At 47.4% G+C, this 16,330-nt stretch overlaps 1 protein-coding gene across 2 annotated transcripts; it reads right to left on the reverse strand.

Annotated features, from left to right (window-relative positions):
- Positions 1–2,018: 2,018 nt before the first annotated feature.
- Positions 2,019–15,286, reverse strand: GINS4 (GINS complex subunit 4 (Sld5 homolog)). 2 transcript variants are annotated; one of them, XM_012001573.1, is made up of 8 exons: positions 15,098–15,286; positions 14,193–14,307; positions 8,024–8,110; positions 7,166–7,279; positions 4,670–4,767; positions 4,441–4,529; positions 2,501–2,591; positions 2,019–2,409 (listed from the first exon to the last, which is right to left on the reverse strand). In XM_012001573.1, exons 2-8 carry the CDS (start codon positions 14,286–14,288, stop codon positions 2,313–2,315), a joined length of 672 nt encoding a protein of 223 aa, XP_011856963.1. In that variant the 5' UTR covers positions 14,289–14,307; positions 15,098–15,286; the 3' UTR covers positions 2,019–2,312. The 2 variants fall into 2 exon arrangements, with proteins under 2 accessions (XP_011856963.1, XP_011856964.1); XM_012001574.1 differs by having other exon boundaries at positions 15,106–15,250.
- Positions 15,287–16,330: the final 1,044 nt, after the last annotated feature.

Genomic DNA, 16,330 nt, shown 5'->3' on the forward strand with positions numbered 1-16,330 from the left:
TGACCTCAAGCAGAGCTTGTTTCTGCCTCAGGACCTTTGCACAGGCTGTCTTCTCTGCCTGGAACACCCTCCCCTTTGACCTCTACACTGCAGTTGCCTCCTGTTAATCAGATCTCAGCCTAAATGTTGTCTCTCCAGTGAGACCCTCCCAGACCACCCAGTCCAGTGTCCTCGGTAAGTCTAACTCTTTAACTCTCTGCAAGGCACTTCTCACTCCATCCAAGCAGGGACTGAATGTCTTACTCCTGGTTCAAGGCACTGGTGCCTTGAACTATGCCTGGCACACTGTGTGCTCAACGCACATTTGTTTAATGAGTAGCTTAAGGCGGTAAAGACACTGGAAAAAACAAGGGACTGCACGAGTATCAAATACCTTTGTCAAGAAATAAAACCTCCCCAAGCCGTGTGCGGTGACTCAATTCCAGCACTTTGGGAGGCTGAGGTGGGTGGATCACCTGGGGTCAGGAGCTCGAGACCAGCCTGGCCAACATGGGAAACCCCATCTCGACTAAAAATACAAAAAATTAGCCGGGTGTGGTGATGTGCATTAGCTACTCAGGAGGCTGGGGCAAGAGAATCTCTTGAACCTGGGAGGTGGAGGTTGCAGTGAGCCGAGATCATGTCACTGCCACTCCAGCCTGGGCAACAAGAGGGAAACTCTGTCTCAAAAAACAAAAAAGAAAAGAAAAAAAAAAAACAAACACCTCCCTTGCCTTCCCCTACTGATTTCTCTAGGAAATGACAGCAATGTTACCCTGATCACTCTCGCAGCCCATATCCTGCAAATGGAAATCTGCCAACTTCATCCAGGAAGAAAAGATGGAATGCAGGTTGTTTTTTTATCGCATTTCAAGGAACGATCATTCATTCACTGCCTATACATCCTTCCTTCCAGCATCACTGTGAAACTCTGCATGCATATTAGGTTAATTTCATCCATTCCTCTTGAAAAAGTGAAGGACTTAAACCAGAAAAGCGGCCACAGAGGTCACAATACAGGATGGTTAACGTCACTGTGTTAACAGTGCCTTGGCCAAGGACAGCCAGATGGCCCGGAGGCTGGCCTGGCAAAGCCGCTGGAGAGTTGGGGAGGGCTGCGGGTTAACAGCAGGGAGCACATACTTCATTAGACTACAAGCCGGGAGCCGTCCAGAGGTGCCTTCTGCCACAGAATGGAAATTTAATAATGGTTTATTGGTTTAGTTGTGATTTTCAGTTAAGCATGACAGAAATTGGTTTTAAGTCCAATATTAGAGGTTCTAAAATGTTAGTTCACACAGTCTAATGATGTATGACGGGAGAAGGCCACAGCTGTTTTCTTTAATCTATTTACAATCTTCCCAGCAGAAAGGCTAAATGAACTCTCATACCATTATCAGGTCAGGGCTAAATGCAGCCCCGATCACAGGCAGTGATGCCTTCTTATGAACTACCTCTGCCTGACTTTCCTTAGCTCAGAAAATACTACAAAGGGAAAAGGCGTGCTGAGAGCCTCTGCTGCTCCGCCAAGCATACAAAATAAACAGAGCAATGGCCCCATCTACTGACACAGGCTAAAGCGGCACACAGGACGTGCGGCAACACAAGCAATCCTGCCTCAAGCTCCTCTTCACGCCTGTGACCCACAGCACTGCTGAGGAATGTCTGATGCCTAGTGAACTACTTTATTATTGTCCTCAGGCACAAGGTAATACGAGGGGTTTCAAGTATTTTCTCTAGGGTTCCAGGTCTTCATTCCTGTGTATGCCATTTTTTTTTTTTTTTTTTTTTTTTGAGACGGAGTCTTGATCTGTTGCCCAGGCTAGAATGCAATGGCACGATCTTGGCTCACTGCAAGCTCTGCCTCCCGGGTTCATGCCATTCTCCTGCCTCAGCCTCCCGAGTAGCTGGGACTACAGGGCCTGCCACCATGCCTGGCTAATTTTTTGTATTTTTAGTAGAGATGGGGTTTCACCGTGTTAGCCAGGATGGTCTTGATCCCCTGACCTCATGAGTTTATACCTAGTTTTTTTTTTTTCGAGACAGTCTCGCTCTGTCACCCAGGCTAGAGTGCAATGGCACGATCTCGGCTCACTGCGACCTCCTGCTCCCAGGTTTAAGCGATCCTCCTGCCCCAGCCTCTTGAGAAGCTGGGATTACAGGTGCACACCACCACACCCGGCTAATTTTTTTGTATTTTTAGTACAGATGGGGTTTCATCATGTTGGTCAGGTTGGTCTCGAACTCCTGACCTCATGATCCGCCTGCCTCGGCCTCCCACAGTGCTGGGATTACAGGCGTGAGCCACCATGCCTGGCTGTTTATCCCTAGTTTTAAATTAGCTGGACAGCTCCAGATGCAACCAGAGGTGCAATGGTTTTGTATCGGATCAAGTGCTGTGAGCCCTTTTCCAGGTCAATCACGTAGTCCCTGAAAAAGAGGGAAACATATTCGCCTGTAGAGCTCGGCTGGCCCTCCATTGGGAGGAATGTGCCCACTGTGAAAGACGCACGCCACTCACCTCTGCTCATCTGTGTCTGGTTCTACCAGTATGTTTTCTTGTCGTTCTCTCACTCTCAGAAACACGTAAGAATCTAGATCTGGTTTGGGAACTGCCAGGAAAATAATAATATGATCAGGAAATGCTCGGCCAACAAAGTCAACAAAGGAAAAGTTGCTGGGAGGTATGGCACACTCAGGGTTTAGATAGGAGTCCAGCCCTTTCCTATTCTTCTAAGATGCAGACAGAGTGGCTGACCAGGGAGGGAACTGGACACGGATTGGGCCTTTTGTTTTCCTCAGGCAGCCTCAGCAAAATGACCAATTCAGGGTTTCACAGGTCTGATATGGGTCTGACTTGCAGCTGGTGTTATGGGCTACACTGTGTCCCTGCAAAATTCATATGTTGAAGCCCTAACCCCCAATACTTCAGCATGGGATTGTATTCGGAAACAGGGCTTTTAAAGAGGCAATTAAGTGAAAGTGTGGGCCCTAATCCAATCTGACTGGTGTCTTATAAGTAGAGAATAGGCCAGGCAGTGGCTCATGCCTGTGATCCCAGCATTTTGAGAGGCTGAGGCTGGAGGATCAATTGAGGCCAGGAGTTTGAGACCAACCTAGAAAACAATAGCAATACTGTCTCCACAAAAAATTTTAAAAATAGTAGCCAAGCATGGTGGCACATGCCTGTAGTTCCAGCTACTTGGGAGGCTGAGGTGGGAGGATCACTTGAGCACAGCAGTTCAAGGCTGCAGTGAGCTATGACAGCGTCAAAGTACTCCAGCCAGGGCAACAAAGACAGACCTTGTCTCAAAAAATAAAAAAACAAAAAAAAAAAGGGAGGCGGGAGGGAGGGGACTAGGACACAGAGACTGGGATTAGTGATCTTATGGAAGTAGCCTGAGAGTCTGCTTGCCCCTTGCCCTTTGCCCCTTCCCTTCTCTGTGGCGACATATGGAAGGCGCCATCGATGAGGAACAGGCCCATGGCAGATACTGAACCTGTTGGGGCCTGGATCCTGGACTTCCCGGCCTCCAGAACTGTGAGTAGCCCAAAGGGACTAAGACCTTGTTCCACCACCACAGGGGTGGCCGTGTGGCCCCCAGCCCCAGCACAGGCTGGGCAGAGATGAATTTCCAGGGCTTGGGTGCACTGGAGCTCGTGGCCTTGGAACACTAAGCTCAGCTTGTAGACAAGGCGGGCTCCAGACCCCTGGAGGGCATTTGATTTGGTGTGGCAATTTTGCCTGAGGCAGTCTTGCTTGGATCTGGCGCACTGTGAAACACTGAGGAACATGGGCTTTATCCTGTAAGCCAGGGGCCCCTGGTGGGTTGATCCACGGTTAAGGGCTCTACCTATACCTCCCTTTCCTTGCTCAGCAGCCCTCAGGAGCCGGTGCAGAGAGGCCCGTGGAGGGGCTCCGGCCAAGCTGCCCTTCCCCGGCTTCCCTCCTTTGTCTTTCCATACCCTCCAACCTGCTCCCTCTTCCAAGGCCACAGTGACTCAGTGGAGGTCTCCCTAGCCTCCTGTTTCAGCCCTCCCCTCCAGCTAGGCGGGCCCTGCGCATTCTGGGACCTGTGAGGAAGAGACTGCCAGCCCCTCAGCGCAGGGGCAATGTTGGCGTGGGCTCTGCAGCACTGGTACTCGGGGCTGCCAGCACCTCGCAGAGGCTCAGCAGATGGCTAGCTACTGAAGGCAAACGCAGCTCCATGCCCGAGTCTGTAAGCACCAGTGCAGTCACGGGGCTCAGCCCACCCCAGGGAACATGGAAGCAATGCTCAAATGACTACCATTGGATCTGCTTTCTGTTATTTTTTTGGATTTTAGCCAGAACCTTTCCTCTCCTTTCTGTTTATCTACATACTTATTTTCCCATATTTGGGTAAAAACAGTGAAGAGAGGATCCTACCCTGGGACACCTAAGGATGGGTGGGCCACCTGCAGGGAGAATGTCCTGTTTACCTGCCCGAAAGAGATCCACCTTCTGTAAGTTAGGGGGCATGTGCTTCAAGGCGACATTTTTCAGATAGGTCTCTGTGTTCACCATGAACCTGAAAGACATGGATTCAAACTGCTGTGGTGTGCACAGCTGATGGACGTCCAAGGTTAGCAGGCAGCAGCGCACAGCCCTCGAGGACAGGCCTTATGCTGAACCAGCCAGGTGCCCCATGCCGACAGCTCACTCACTCACTCTCTGGCAAAGGCCAACTCTTCCGGGGAGAGGCTGGAAGGCTCCCCCTCGGGCCGGGTTTTCTCCTTCTCAAGGACATGAGGGAAAAACTTCTCTATCTGTGAGGATAAAGCAAAATCTTCATGAAAACGTCGGTAAAAGTCAAAGACAAGGATGTGGTTAACATAAAGAGGGTTTACACAACTCTCCCAAGGAAGGACGTGTGGTCTGGAGGTGGGACAGTGTGGGTAGAGAGGCACACCATAAGACACGGGACAACATCTCTGAGACACCTTTGCAGGCAAGCTGTGGACGTGGGGCTGGGGGACAGCTTGGATTGGGAGACTCCTAAGTGGCTGAACAAAGAATGCTGACTCAATGGGTAGATGTCAAACTGTAAGGAAGTCTTTGGTGAGAGATCCTTAACACAGTCTAATTAATATTCACATAAGGTTTTTTTTTTTTTTTTTTTTTTTTTGAGATGGAATCTCATTGTGTTGCCTAGGCTGGAGTGCAGTGGTGCGATCTTGGCTCACTGCAACCTCCACCTCTCGGGTTCAAGTGATTCTCCTGCCTCAGCCTCCTGAGTAGCTGGGGCTACAGGCAAATGCCACAACACTCCACTAATTTTTGCATTTTTAGAGATGGGGTTTCACCATGTTGTCCAGGCTGGTCTTGAACTCCTAACCTCAGGTGATCCACCTGCCTTGGCCTCCCAAAGTGCTGGGATTACAGGCATGAGCCACTGCCCCTTGGCTGGTCATCACCAGCTTTTGGTCATCAAAAACCTTATGTGGGCCGGGCACAGTAGCTCATGCCTGTAATCTCAGCACTTTGGGAGGCTGAGGTGGGGGTGGATTACCTGAGCTCAGGAGTTCGAGATCAGCCTGGCCAACATGGTGAAACCCTGTCTCTTCTAAAAATCAGGCGGGCATGGTGGCAGGGGCATGTAATCCCAGCTACTTGGAAGGCTGAGGCAACAGAATCACTTGAACCCAGGAGGGGAAGGTTGCAGTGAGCTGAGATCGCACCACTGCACTCCAGCCTGAGCAACAGAGCGAGACTCCATCAAAAAACAAAACAAAACAAAACAAAACACACACAACCCAGCAAATAAAAAAACAAGGGGCCTGATGACATAAAGTATTAAGAGACAGCTAATACATTAGGTGACAAGATCAGGATCCAGAGACAAGGGAAATGGCCCAGTTTAATAAGATAAAGTTTAAGAGGAATAAGTATCAAGCCCTACACTTAAGGAGCCAAAACCTAAGCCGTGCAAGTAGAGGACAATGACTGGATGGGATAATTATCATATTAAAAGGGGTTAGCGTCCACGTGAGTGAAGAATGAGCTCAGGCAGCGTACCTGTCAATATGCTAATGTGATAAATATGCTAATGTGATGTGGTTGGCATTACTACCAGCTTAATAATCAGAATAAGAGAAATGATCAGGCTGTTTTTCACAAACTTGGTCAAACTACAACTGGGATACTGTGTTTAGTTTTAGATAGTGTAACTTAAGAAGGATAAAGACAAACAAGAACCCTTTTAGAGACCAGGAGAGTAAATGGTTTGAATGGCTAAAATGTGTGCCTGAGAGAAGACTTTGAGGAGACTGTGGGCAGTCTTCAGATAGCTGAAGCATTCTCGTGTAGAAGAGATAATTTATTTTATTTGTAATAACTAAAGAGACACACAGAACCAAATGAAATGTCAAGGAAGTAGGAATTTCTCAGGGTTATAAAATAGGAATGTTTTGCAATCTCTTTTCTTTTTTTTTTTTTTGAGGCGGAGTCTCGCTCTGTCACCCAGGCTGGAGTGCAGTGGCACGATCTCAGCTTACTGCAACCTCCACCTGCTGGGTTCAAGCAATTCTCCTGTCTCAGCCTCCAGAGTAGCTGGGACTACAGGTGCCTGCCACCGCGCCCGGCTAATTTTTTTATTTTTAGCAGAGATGGGGTTTCACCTTGTTGGTCAGGCTGGTCTCAAACTCTCCTGACCTCAGGTGATCCACCCTCCTCAGCCTCCCAGTGCTGGGATTACAGGTGTGAGCCACCATACCTAGCCTGCAATTTCATTTTTGTAAGTTAGATAGCCACAAAGCTGTAGGCGAATGTAAGTCATCCTGGCTCATTTGACATTGACGCTGGCCATCTGACAGGCAAAATAATTTTGGAAACAAGTTCTCCTCTAGTCAGCATTCCCTATTCACCAACGCCAACGACTCTCCCTTCAGCACCGCCATGCTGTAATGCAAGGGGGTACCATTCACTCAGCAGGTGAACAGACTAAAAATGTGTGCGGTGTTCCCGCAGTGGGCAACACATGCCTCTCTGTGCTTCTGCGGAGCAATCTCTCGCTCTCTTTACACTTTAGCTACACTGATACTGGGCTCTCAGCAGTGTCTTCAGGTCCTGCACCCTCCTGGGCCCCAGTCCAAGTTCTCCCCAGGACATTCAGTCTGCTTTACAGACTGCGCTGTCTCAATGCCTCCAGGTATCTCCACGTCAAACCTTCATGAGGCGACACCGCAAGTAGCTGCTGAGGACGTAGCGGATCCTCTCCATCTCCATTTGGTGGATGCTGACCTTCAGGTCCTCCCTTTTGGCTCTCCTGAGATTTTCTTCCTATTAAATGAGAAACTAAGGTTTATAAAAAACATGATGTTCAACCATCATCATTGGCAACGTTGAGGACCCAGACTATGTTTCAGTCCAAGGAAAACAAAAATATCATGTGAGTTTTCATTTTATTTTATCATTGTATAAAGTGCAAACAATAGTCATTTACTTTTAGAAAATAACCATTTGAATAGAATATGTTCAGTCAGAGGGTTCCAGAAGAACTCCAGTCTGATTGTAAGGGAGATAATACAGCACACAGAAGAAACTTCCATCGGGCCTAAAAAGCAGTATTAAAATACCAGCTGAGAAACTGTGAAATATCCACATTTCACAGCTTCTCTGAAGTTGACAACGATTTAGACTTAGATAATCTAGGCCAGGGACCACAAACTCAAATGTCTGCAGGGGCCAGGTTAGGAGGCTACAAGAGAAGGGTGGGTAGTCAGGGACTGTGGGGAGCAGGGATTACATGGATGGGCAGCTCTCATAGGACTGCTCTGGTCAACTGTTCTCATGCAGAAATGCAGGATTTTAGACTTTTCATGGGAAGCCAATATCCAGATATTTACAAGAACTCTCAAGCTTGATAAACATAGATAACTAATTCAATGTTTTTTTTTTAAAGAACTGGACTGTGGGTTGGAGCCAAACAAAACAGATTTGCTATCAGACCGCAAGCTCTCAGTGTGCTCATCAAATGCTTTTACCTTTCTGCTCCTTTGTCAGCCCAAGACAAGCGACTCTTACCATGTGCTCCAGCTGTTCCATGACACATTCTACAATCTCAGGCTTGCTCTCCAGCAGCTCAGGGGCAAACTTTTCATTCATCCAGGCCTAAAAGACAAATGCCAGAAAAACCAAGCATCATCCACCACAGAGCTAAACAACCTTGTGAGTCAGCCCAAGTCCCACAAAAACCAGGGACGGTGCAGGCGAGAAAACTGTCTGCCCACCAACTGGAAACACTGAAGCTGTTTTGAAGACAAACTACGTTTAGCAATTGCTTTCTCATGTCCTGTTTTAGTTGGGAGGATATGTTCATAACCTTCTATTCAACTGACACTCACACAAACCCTTGCTTACTTCATTTAGTATGACGCCCGGTGCTGAGAGTGACACCACCTGGTGTTCAAACCGTGGCTTTGCCAGGCAGCCCAGGCACACTGTTACTCCACCAGCTCCTTCCTCCCAGGGAGCACCACCCCATGTCTATTTAGAGAGAAAGCAACAACCCACCAATCCACACAGCTCTTCATTCCTGAAGCTCAGAGCACTTCACAAATGTTTTTAATTCATCATCATCATATCGCAGAGAAAATGGATATAGTTATCCTCATCTGATTGAAAAAATACAGATTGAGTAATTTACTAATGGCCCCAAAGTATACAGGATCATAATAGAAACAGGCGCTCATCTATTATGGAGTTTCGGAGCCAGAGGTTAAAGCTCTAATTTATGACTCAGGCCCAGCTGTTTGGTTCATTTTAGAGACTTCTAAGGCTTAGAGAACTGAAATATCCCTAAGTGACTGACGAAAGCTACACTTATCTTTCAATTACAGGAAATGTAGTTTTAGCATAGCTCAGAATTATATGCTGACCAGGCTCAACTTATTTTTTTCTGATGTCCTTGAGTGTCTGCTTCTCTCCATGATCACCATCAAGACACATTACCAAATGCTGGGCATGGCCACTGTCATAAGTGTTTGTGCAGAGCCTGAGCATCTGCAACAGTTCTGCAGACTGAAACAAACAAACAAAACCCTGCATAATGCATGGGAAAACATCGTATTTTCTGACGGGCTTATTAGGAGCAGTATTTCTTTTTGACTGATTTTTATTAAATACTGAATAATTTTTATTTATTTATTTTTGAGGGACAGTCTCACTCTATTGCCCAGGCTGGGGAGCAGAGGCATGATCCCAGCTCACTGCAACCTCTGCCTCTCGGGTTCAAGCGATTCTCCTGCCTCAGCCTTCCAAGTAGCTGGAATTACAGGCATGTGCCACCATGCCCAGCTAATTTTTGTGTTTTTATTAGAGACAGGGTTTCACCATGTTGGCCAGGCTGGTCTTGAACTCCTGACCTCAAGTGACCCACCTGCCTTGGCCGCCTCTCAAAGTGCTGGGGTTACAGGTGTGAGCCACTGAGCCCAGCCAAATATTGAATAATTTTTAAAACTAGAAGAACAAGCTGGGCGTGGTGGCTCATGCCTGTAATCCCAGCGCTTTGGGAGGCCAAGGTGGGCGGATCATGAGGTCAGGAGATCAAAACATCCTGGCTAACCTGGTGAAACCCCGTTTCTACTGAAAATACAAAAAATTAGCCAGGCTTGGCACACCTGTAATTCCAGTTACTTGGGAGGCTGAGGCAGGAGAATTGCTTGAATCTGGGAGGCAGAGGTTGCAGTGAGCAGAGATCGCGCCACTGCCCTCCAGCCAGGGCAACAGAGCAAGACTCCGTCTCAAAAACAAACAAACTACGAGAACAATGACAAGTCCCTGTGTGTCCCTACCTCCTCAGAGGTAATCACTAGCTTGAATTTCGTGTTGAATTTCCTTTATGGTTTCACTACATTTGTTCATATCTCTATAGAATACCTCTCAACTGTTCATGACAGGATATTCAAAGAAAGTGATAGTGCTTGTCTGGTACACTGGGGTACCATTGGGGACCACTTCATTTATATTATGAAATTATGATGATAAAGTATAAAACATTAGGTAGAAGTTTATATTAGTATAAAACTTTCATATAAATCTTTCCAAAATTTTTACTGAGAAACTTGTATCAAAATCCAATCTTTTTTTTTTTTTTTAAATCAGGTTTTACACTTGAAATGGCTACATCTGGTTTCTGGTCACACAGTGGCACGATAATGGCTCACTGCATCCTTGACCTCCCAGGCTTAAGTGATCCTCCTGCCTCAGCATCCAGAGTAGCTGGGACTACAGGCACATACCACAAAGCCTGGCTAATTTTTAAATTTTTTTAATAAAGATGGGGTTTTACCATGTTGCCTATGGTGGTCTTCGAACTCCTGGCCTCAAGACATCCCCCTGTATCAGCCTCTAGAAGTGCTGGGATTACAGGCTTGAACCACCGTGCCTAGCCCGTGATCAAAATTCCAAATACCAATCAGTTCATTATTGCTACAGGCTTAAGTGTGTCCCCCCTCAAAAATCTACCTAACTTCCAGGACCTCAGACTGTGACTATATTTGGAGATGGGGGCCTTTAAACAAGTGATTAAGTTGCCATAATCCAGTAAGACTGGTGTCCTGATAAGAGGTAATTTCAACACAGACACACACGAGAGGGAAGACCACGCAAGGACACAGGGAGAATATGGTCACCTACAAGCCTAAGGCAGAGGCCTGGGAAGAAGCCAACTATGCTGGCACTTTGACCTGAGCCTCTAGAATTAAGAAAATAAATTTCTATTTAAGCTACCCAGTCTTTGGGACTTTGCTCTGCGGCCATAGCAAACTAAAACAATCATTAAAATGAGCAAATCTGCACTACAGGTAATAACTTTTAAATCACTTTTTATAGGTATTAAAGGGTATCCTATATATGCTCCCAAAGCTGTTCTCATCAGTGGCCCTGTCAGGCTGTCCCTTTGGCTGTGTCATACAGCATAAGAGACAGGATCTGGCTGTGGCAGCCATGCAGGTGGTGGGTCACTTCCTTGGCTGCACTCAGGGCACTGCACTGGAACATCAGGCATGAGATGTTACTCTAGCTCAACCACCGGCAAGCCACAGCGGTGCTGTCAGACCCCCCGCTGCCCATCCTCTAGCTGCCTTTCAAGGACCCCAATGATGCTCACTTGAAAAAGCAACCAGCCTGGGGCTCTGGCTGTCCTGGAAGGTGCAGGGCTCCACACTGAGGCATCTGTGGCACAGCAGTGTGCCACATCACCCAAGGGTGGTGGCTCTGCCTTGAACAGTAATTTTGCAAGTTTGAACTTTACATAAAGTTTCTTTGGCAGCTCATATTTTATGGTTGTTATTGTTCTACATTATGTTCCTGTTATTCATGCTGTTTCAGGAGTTATTTTACTCATTTTCACTGCTATTTCCACTGTACATGGTATATTTTCTCAATGCTATTTATTTATGGTTATCTAGGTTATTTTCATTTTTAACTATTGCAAGCAATGTGTGAAAATATGGTAGATGTCTCCTAGAGTATATGCGGAAGTTTTCACTAGGTATGTACCTGGGGGTGGAATTACTGGACCACAGGTATGTGCACCTTCATCTTTACTAGACAATAACAAATTATTTTCCAAAGTGATTACACCTATTTACATCCCATGGCAGTATATAAGTGTGCAAATTGCTCTACTTTTTTTTTTTTTTTGAGACGGAGTCTTGCTCTGTTGCCCAGGCTGCAGTGCAGTGGTGTGATCTCGGCTCACTGCAATCTCCACCTCCTGGGTTCAAGAGATTCTCCTGCCTCAACCTCCTGAGTAGCTGGGATTACAGGCGTGACAACACGCCCGGCTAATTTTTGTATTTTTAGTAGAGATGGGGTTTCGCCATGTTGGCCAGGATAGTCTTGAACTCCTGACTTCAGGTGATCTGCTCGCCTCGGCCTCCCAAGGTGCTGGGATTACAGGTGTGAGCCACCGAACCTGGCCTGCCCTATATTCTTAATTTTTTTCTTTTTGGGATAAGATCTTGCTATGATCCTCAGGTTGGTCTCAAACTCCTGGGCTCAAACGAACCTCCCACTTTGGCCTCCTGAGTTGCTAGAACTACAGGCATGAGCCACTGTGCTCAGCTGCTCTACATTCTTGCCATAATTTACATTGCTCACGTTTTTCAGTTCTTCCAATCTGATAGATATGAAATGATATCTCATGATTTTAATTTTCATTTTCCTGATCACTAAAAAGGTTGAACATCTTTTTCATATGCTTATTGGCCATCTTGTTTTCTTCTTCTTCCAGGTATCAGTCTGTATTGGGCAGTCTGAAAGAGTTGTTTATGTACTGTGGATAATCATCTTGTGTCAGCTACATATTAACATTTTGCAAGTATCTTCTCCCAGCATGGTGGCCTGTCTTTTCACTCTAATCTAGAAGTACAAACAGGCAGGGCACAGTGATTCACACTTGTAATCCCAGCACTTTGGGAGGCGAAGGCAGGCAGATCACAAGGTCAGGAGTTTGAGACCAGCCTGGCCAACATAGCGAAACCCAATATAGTGAAACCCCATCTCTACTAAAAATACAAAAATTAGCCGGGCGTGGTGGCGCACGCCTATAGTCCCATCTACTCAGGAGGCTGAGGCAGGAGAATCACTTGAACCTGGGAGGCAGAGGTTGCACTGAACCAAGATCACGCCACTGCACTCCAGGAATGTATCCCTTTTTTCCTTTATGCTTTGTGCCTTTTGATTTTTGTTTAATGAACCCTTTCCTAATGAACAAGGAACTCTTATGCTGTTCCACAAACTAGGTCTGTGGGTGGATTTCAGGGGATCTGTGATGCCCTGGAAGTCATATGCAAAATTCTGCATGGGTGCATGTGTGCATTATTCCGGGATGAAAGACCAGAGTTTTTACCAGTTTCTCAAAAAGGTCTGTGATATAAAAACAGATTAAGAATCAGTGCTGAATAGTAAGGATCATCATATAAGGTATAATTCAAAAATTATTTTAGTTCGGTTTTGTCATTCATGATATCATGTATGGTAGGGAAGAATGAAGAATACTAAAGTCGCAAACATGAGAGAGCTCTGGAAAGGGGCAGTTAGAGCAAGAGGGTAAGGATAATTACTATGAACAGCTCACGTCTAGTGAGTGCTTACCACGTATCAGACAGCATGCTGAGTACACAATTATAATTCCAAATTTAATCAACCCAAAACTCTAGGAAGGAGACACTATTATCATCTCAATTTTATTTTATTATTTTTTTGAGATGAAGTTTCACTCTTGTTGCCCAGGCTGCAGTGCAATGGTGGGATCTTTGCTCACTGCAACCTCTGCCTCCCGGGTTCAGGTGATTCTCCGTCCTCAGCCTCCTGAGTAGCTGGGATTACAGGCATGCGCCACCACGCCCGGCTAATTTTTGTTTTTTAGTAGAGATGGGGTTTTATCATGTTGGTTATGCTGGTCTCGAACTCCTGGACCTCAGGTGATCCATTCACCTCAGCCTCCCAAAGTGCTGGGATTACAGGCTTGAGTCATTGTGCCCGGCCCTACTATCTCCATTTTATAGTCAAGCAATGGCTTGAGACAAACTCCCCAACTTGCTTAACATCACGTAACAGAGTCGTGTCAGAGACAGATTTAAATCCACATAGTCTGAACTGTTACCAGAGCGTCATGAGATATAAGTGTAAAGAACACAGTTACTGGCACATGGGAAATACGCAATAAGTCAGAGCTATTACAACTAAAAGGAGAAATATTTCAGAAAGGATTTTAGATAAGCAGTGGACATATGGAGAGCAGATGACTCAAGAAAAAAACGTGTGAGAAAAAGGAAGAATATGACCAGTTATCCCTTACGGGCATTTCAGCACTTTCTTGCTAAACAGGCATTCTCCAGGGAAACAGCAGATGTACAAGGGACTAAGGTAAAGAAGTTAGCAGTCCCACCACACCTCTACAGTCCCTGAAAATATCACGTGGATCTTGCTCTGTGAACTGTTCACTGAATGTGCCCAAAGCTGTCTCTTACTGACCCCACTTGGGAATGCTGTGTTTGATATGATGAGGTCTCTAACAGAGGATGTCCTTCCTGCTTCCCGTTTCCATGTAGATGGTAAGATCCAGTCCCTGCTCTCCTGAAATAAGCCCTGAATTCCATTTCTTCATTTTGTGATCCCTGATATTCACAGATGAACTAAATAAAAAGGCTGACTGGAGCAAAGGGATTCGATCTGAGATGCTTACCTGCTCCAACCTTTCAATGAGCTCTGCAGGAGTTAGGACCACTTCTTCACTACCCCCATCAGAGTCCTGTCCCAGGAAATCCAGTTCTTCGGTCATCTTCTCTGAAACCAGGAACCTAATGAGAAGGAAAGAACCAATACTCTGCAATGCATTTTCTATTTATTTGCAAGAATAGATATCTATCTGGAGACGGGAAAGGTTTATTGCGGTTTCCTGCGGTTGTAGAGGCCCATTAGCAAGTGGTGAGAGAACGCAGGGACTCTAGTTTTCCAGTATCTGCCTCTTCCTCCAAGGCTCAGGTCAGGTATCCGTTTCTCAAACAATCCTCCCCTTTATTACTGCCCACCAGGAACTGACCACCTATCACATCATAGAATCAGTATTCATTTCTTTGACTTCCCAGCAGAGGTCCTGTTCCTCAGGGACGGGGTTCGTTTCAGTTCACATACGAATCGCGCCTCTGCTCAATGCCTGGCACTAAGCACTGGGGACGCAACGACTTGGGGAGCCCCTGCGCTCAGCACAGTGCTTGACTCCTAGCAGGCACTTAACATTGTTGGGAGCTGGCCGGGCTCACGCCTGTAATCCCAACACTTTGGGAAGCCGAGGCAGGAAGATACCTTGAGCCCAGGAGTTCGAGACCAGCCTGGGCAACATAGGGAGAGTCTGTCTCTATAAAAATAAAAATTGTTAGGAGGATTAATCAATGCTAATTTCCCAGAGCCACAAGGCCCGGCGACATTAGACCAGTCGGCGACTCCAAAGGCCTAAGGAAGTGGATGGCGGGGACGAGCAAAGCCCCCGGGGTCGCAGGGAAACTGCCAACATTCCCCTCCCCTTCTACTACCTTTCAGTGCCACCCACACAGGCCTTCCTTCGCCACAGAGGTCCCACTCGACGCTCACTCGGGGACCTGGGAGACAGCGAGGCACTCCACAGCAGCAAGCGGTAAGGACGGGAGTTCGTGGGGACGCAGTCGGGGAACCTGGAAGCAGGAAGACAGCGGAACAAACTGCTCAAGGCCTTCCGCAGATGAACCCGAGCCTCCAACTTCTCAGCTCCCGCGCTACTCTCGGAAACTTTCCGCCTAGGCAGGACGTCATCGCGCACGGGCGAGATTGACCAGTCAAGGCGCGGGGGGGAAGAGCGGGGCGGTCTTCTTGGGCCCGCCCACCCGAGGGGTGGGGACTGTCTTCGCGGCTGCTCGCAGTCCCAGCAACCCGTGGACACTAAGCGGCTGGAGGCTGGTCCGGGTGGACCCCGCCCACCTGGGTCGGCGGTTCGGGTCTGCGGTCCGGGTTGCACTACTCACGAGCGTCGGGAGGGGGCGCCCCGTACCGTGGCCAAGGGGAGTGGCGGTGTCCGCCCCGGGGGGTCCCACCCAGAAGTGTGCTGTTGAGAGCTGGCCGCAGCAGCCTCTTGGGTCGTCTCCACCCACAGCTCCCGTGGCTCTTTGGGTTCCTCCGTCTTTGCGGGGTTTCAGCTGTGGTCACTATGGTCGGTGCCTTCAGAATCTCCAGTACATTCCTTTTTATCTTTCTTGAGACAGGGTCTGACCTGCTCTGGTGCCCAGGCTGGAGTGCAGTGGCACCATCACAGCTCACTGCAACCTCTGCCTCCCGGGCTCAAGCGATCCTTCCACCTCAGCCTCTGGAGTAGCTGGGACCACAGGCCAGCGCCACCACGCCCAGTTACTTTTTAATTTTTTTTTTTTTTTTAATGTAACTATGAGGCCGGGCGCGGTGGCTCATGCCTGTAATCCCAGCACTTCGGGAGGCCGAGGCGGGTGGATCACGAGGTCAGGAGATCAAGACCATCCGCGCTAACTCGGTGAAACCCCGTCTCTACTAAAAATCCAAAAATAAAAAAAATTAGCCAGTAATCCCAGCTGCTCGGGAGAGTGAGGCAGGAGAATCTCTTGAACCCGGGAGGCGGAGCTTGCAGTGAGCCGAGATCGCGCCATTGCACTCCAGCCTGGGCGACAGAGCGAGACTCCGTCTCAAAATAAAATAAAAATAAAAATAAAAATAAAATAAAATAAAATAAAATAAAATAAATAAAAAACTGTGGCGGGGCGGGGGAGAGGAGTTGTGTCTCCCTATGATGGCCAGGCTGGTCTCGAACTCAAGGACCCAAGT

Source organism: Mandrillus leucophaeus, unplaced genomic scaffold, assembly GCF_000951045.1.
Source record: "Mandrillus leucophaeus isolate KB7577 unplaced genomic scaffold, Mleu.le_1.0 Scaffold664, whole genome shotgun sequence".
Classification (NCBI taxonomy): Eukaryota; Metazoa; Chordata; class Mammalia; order Primates; family Cercopithecidae; genus Mandrillus; species Mandrillus leucophaeus.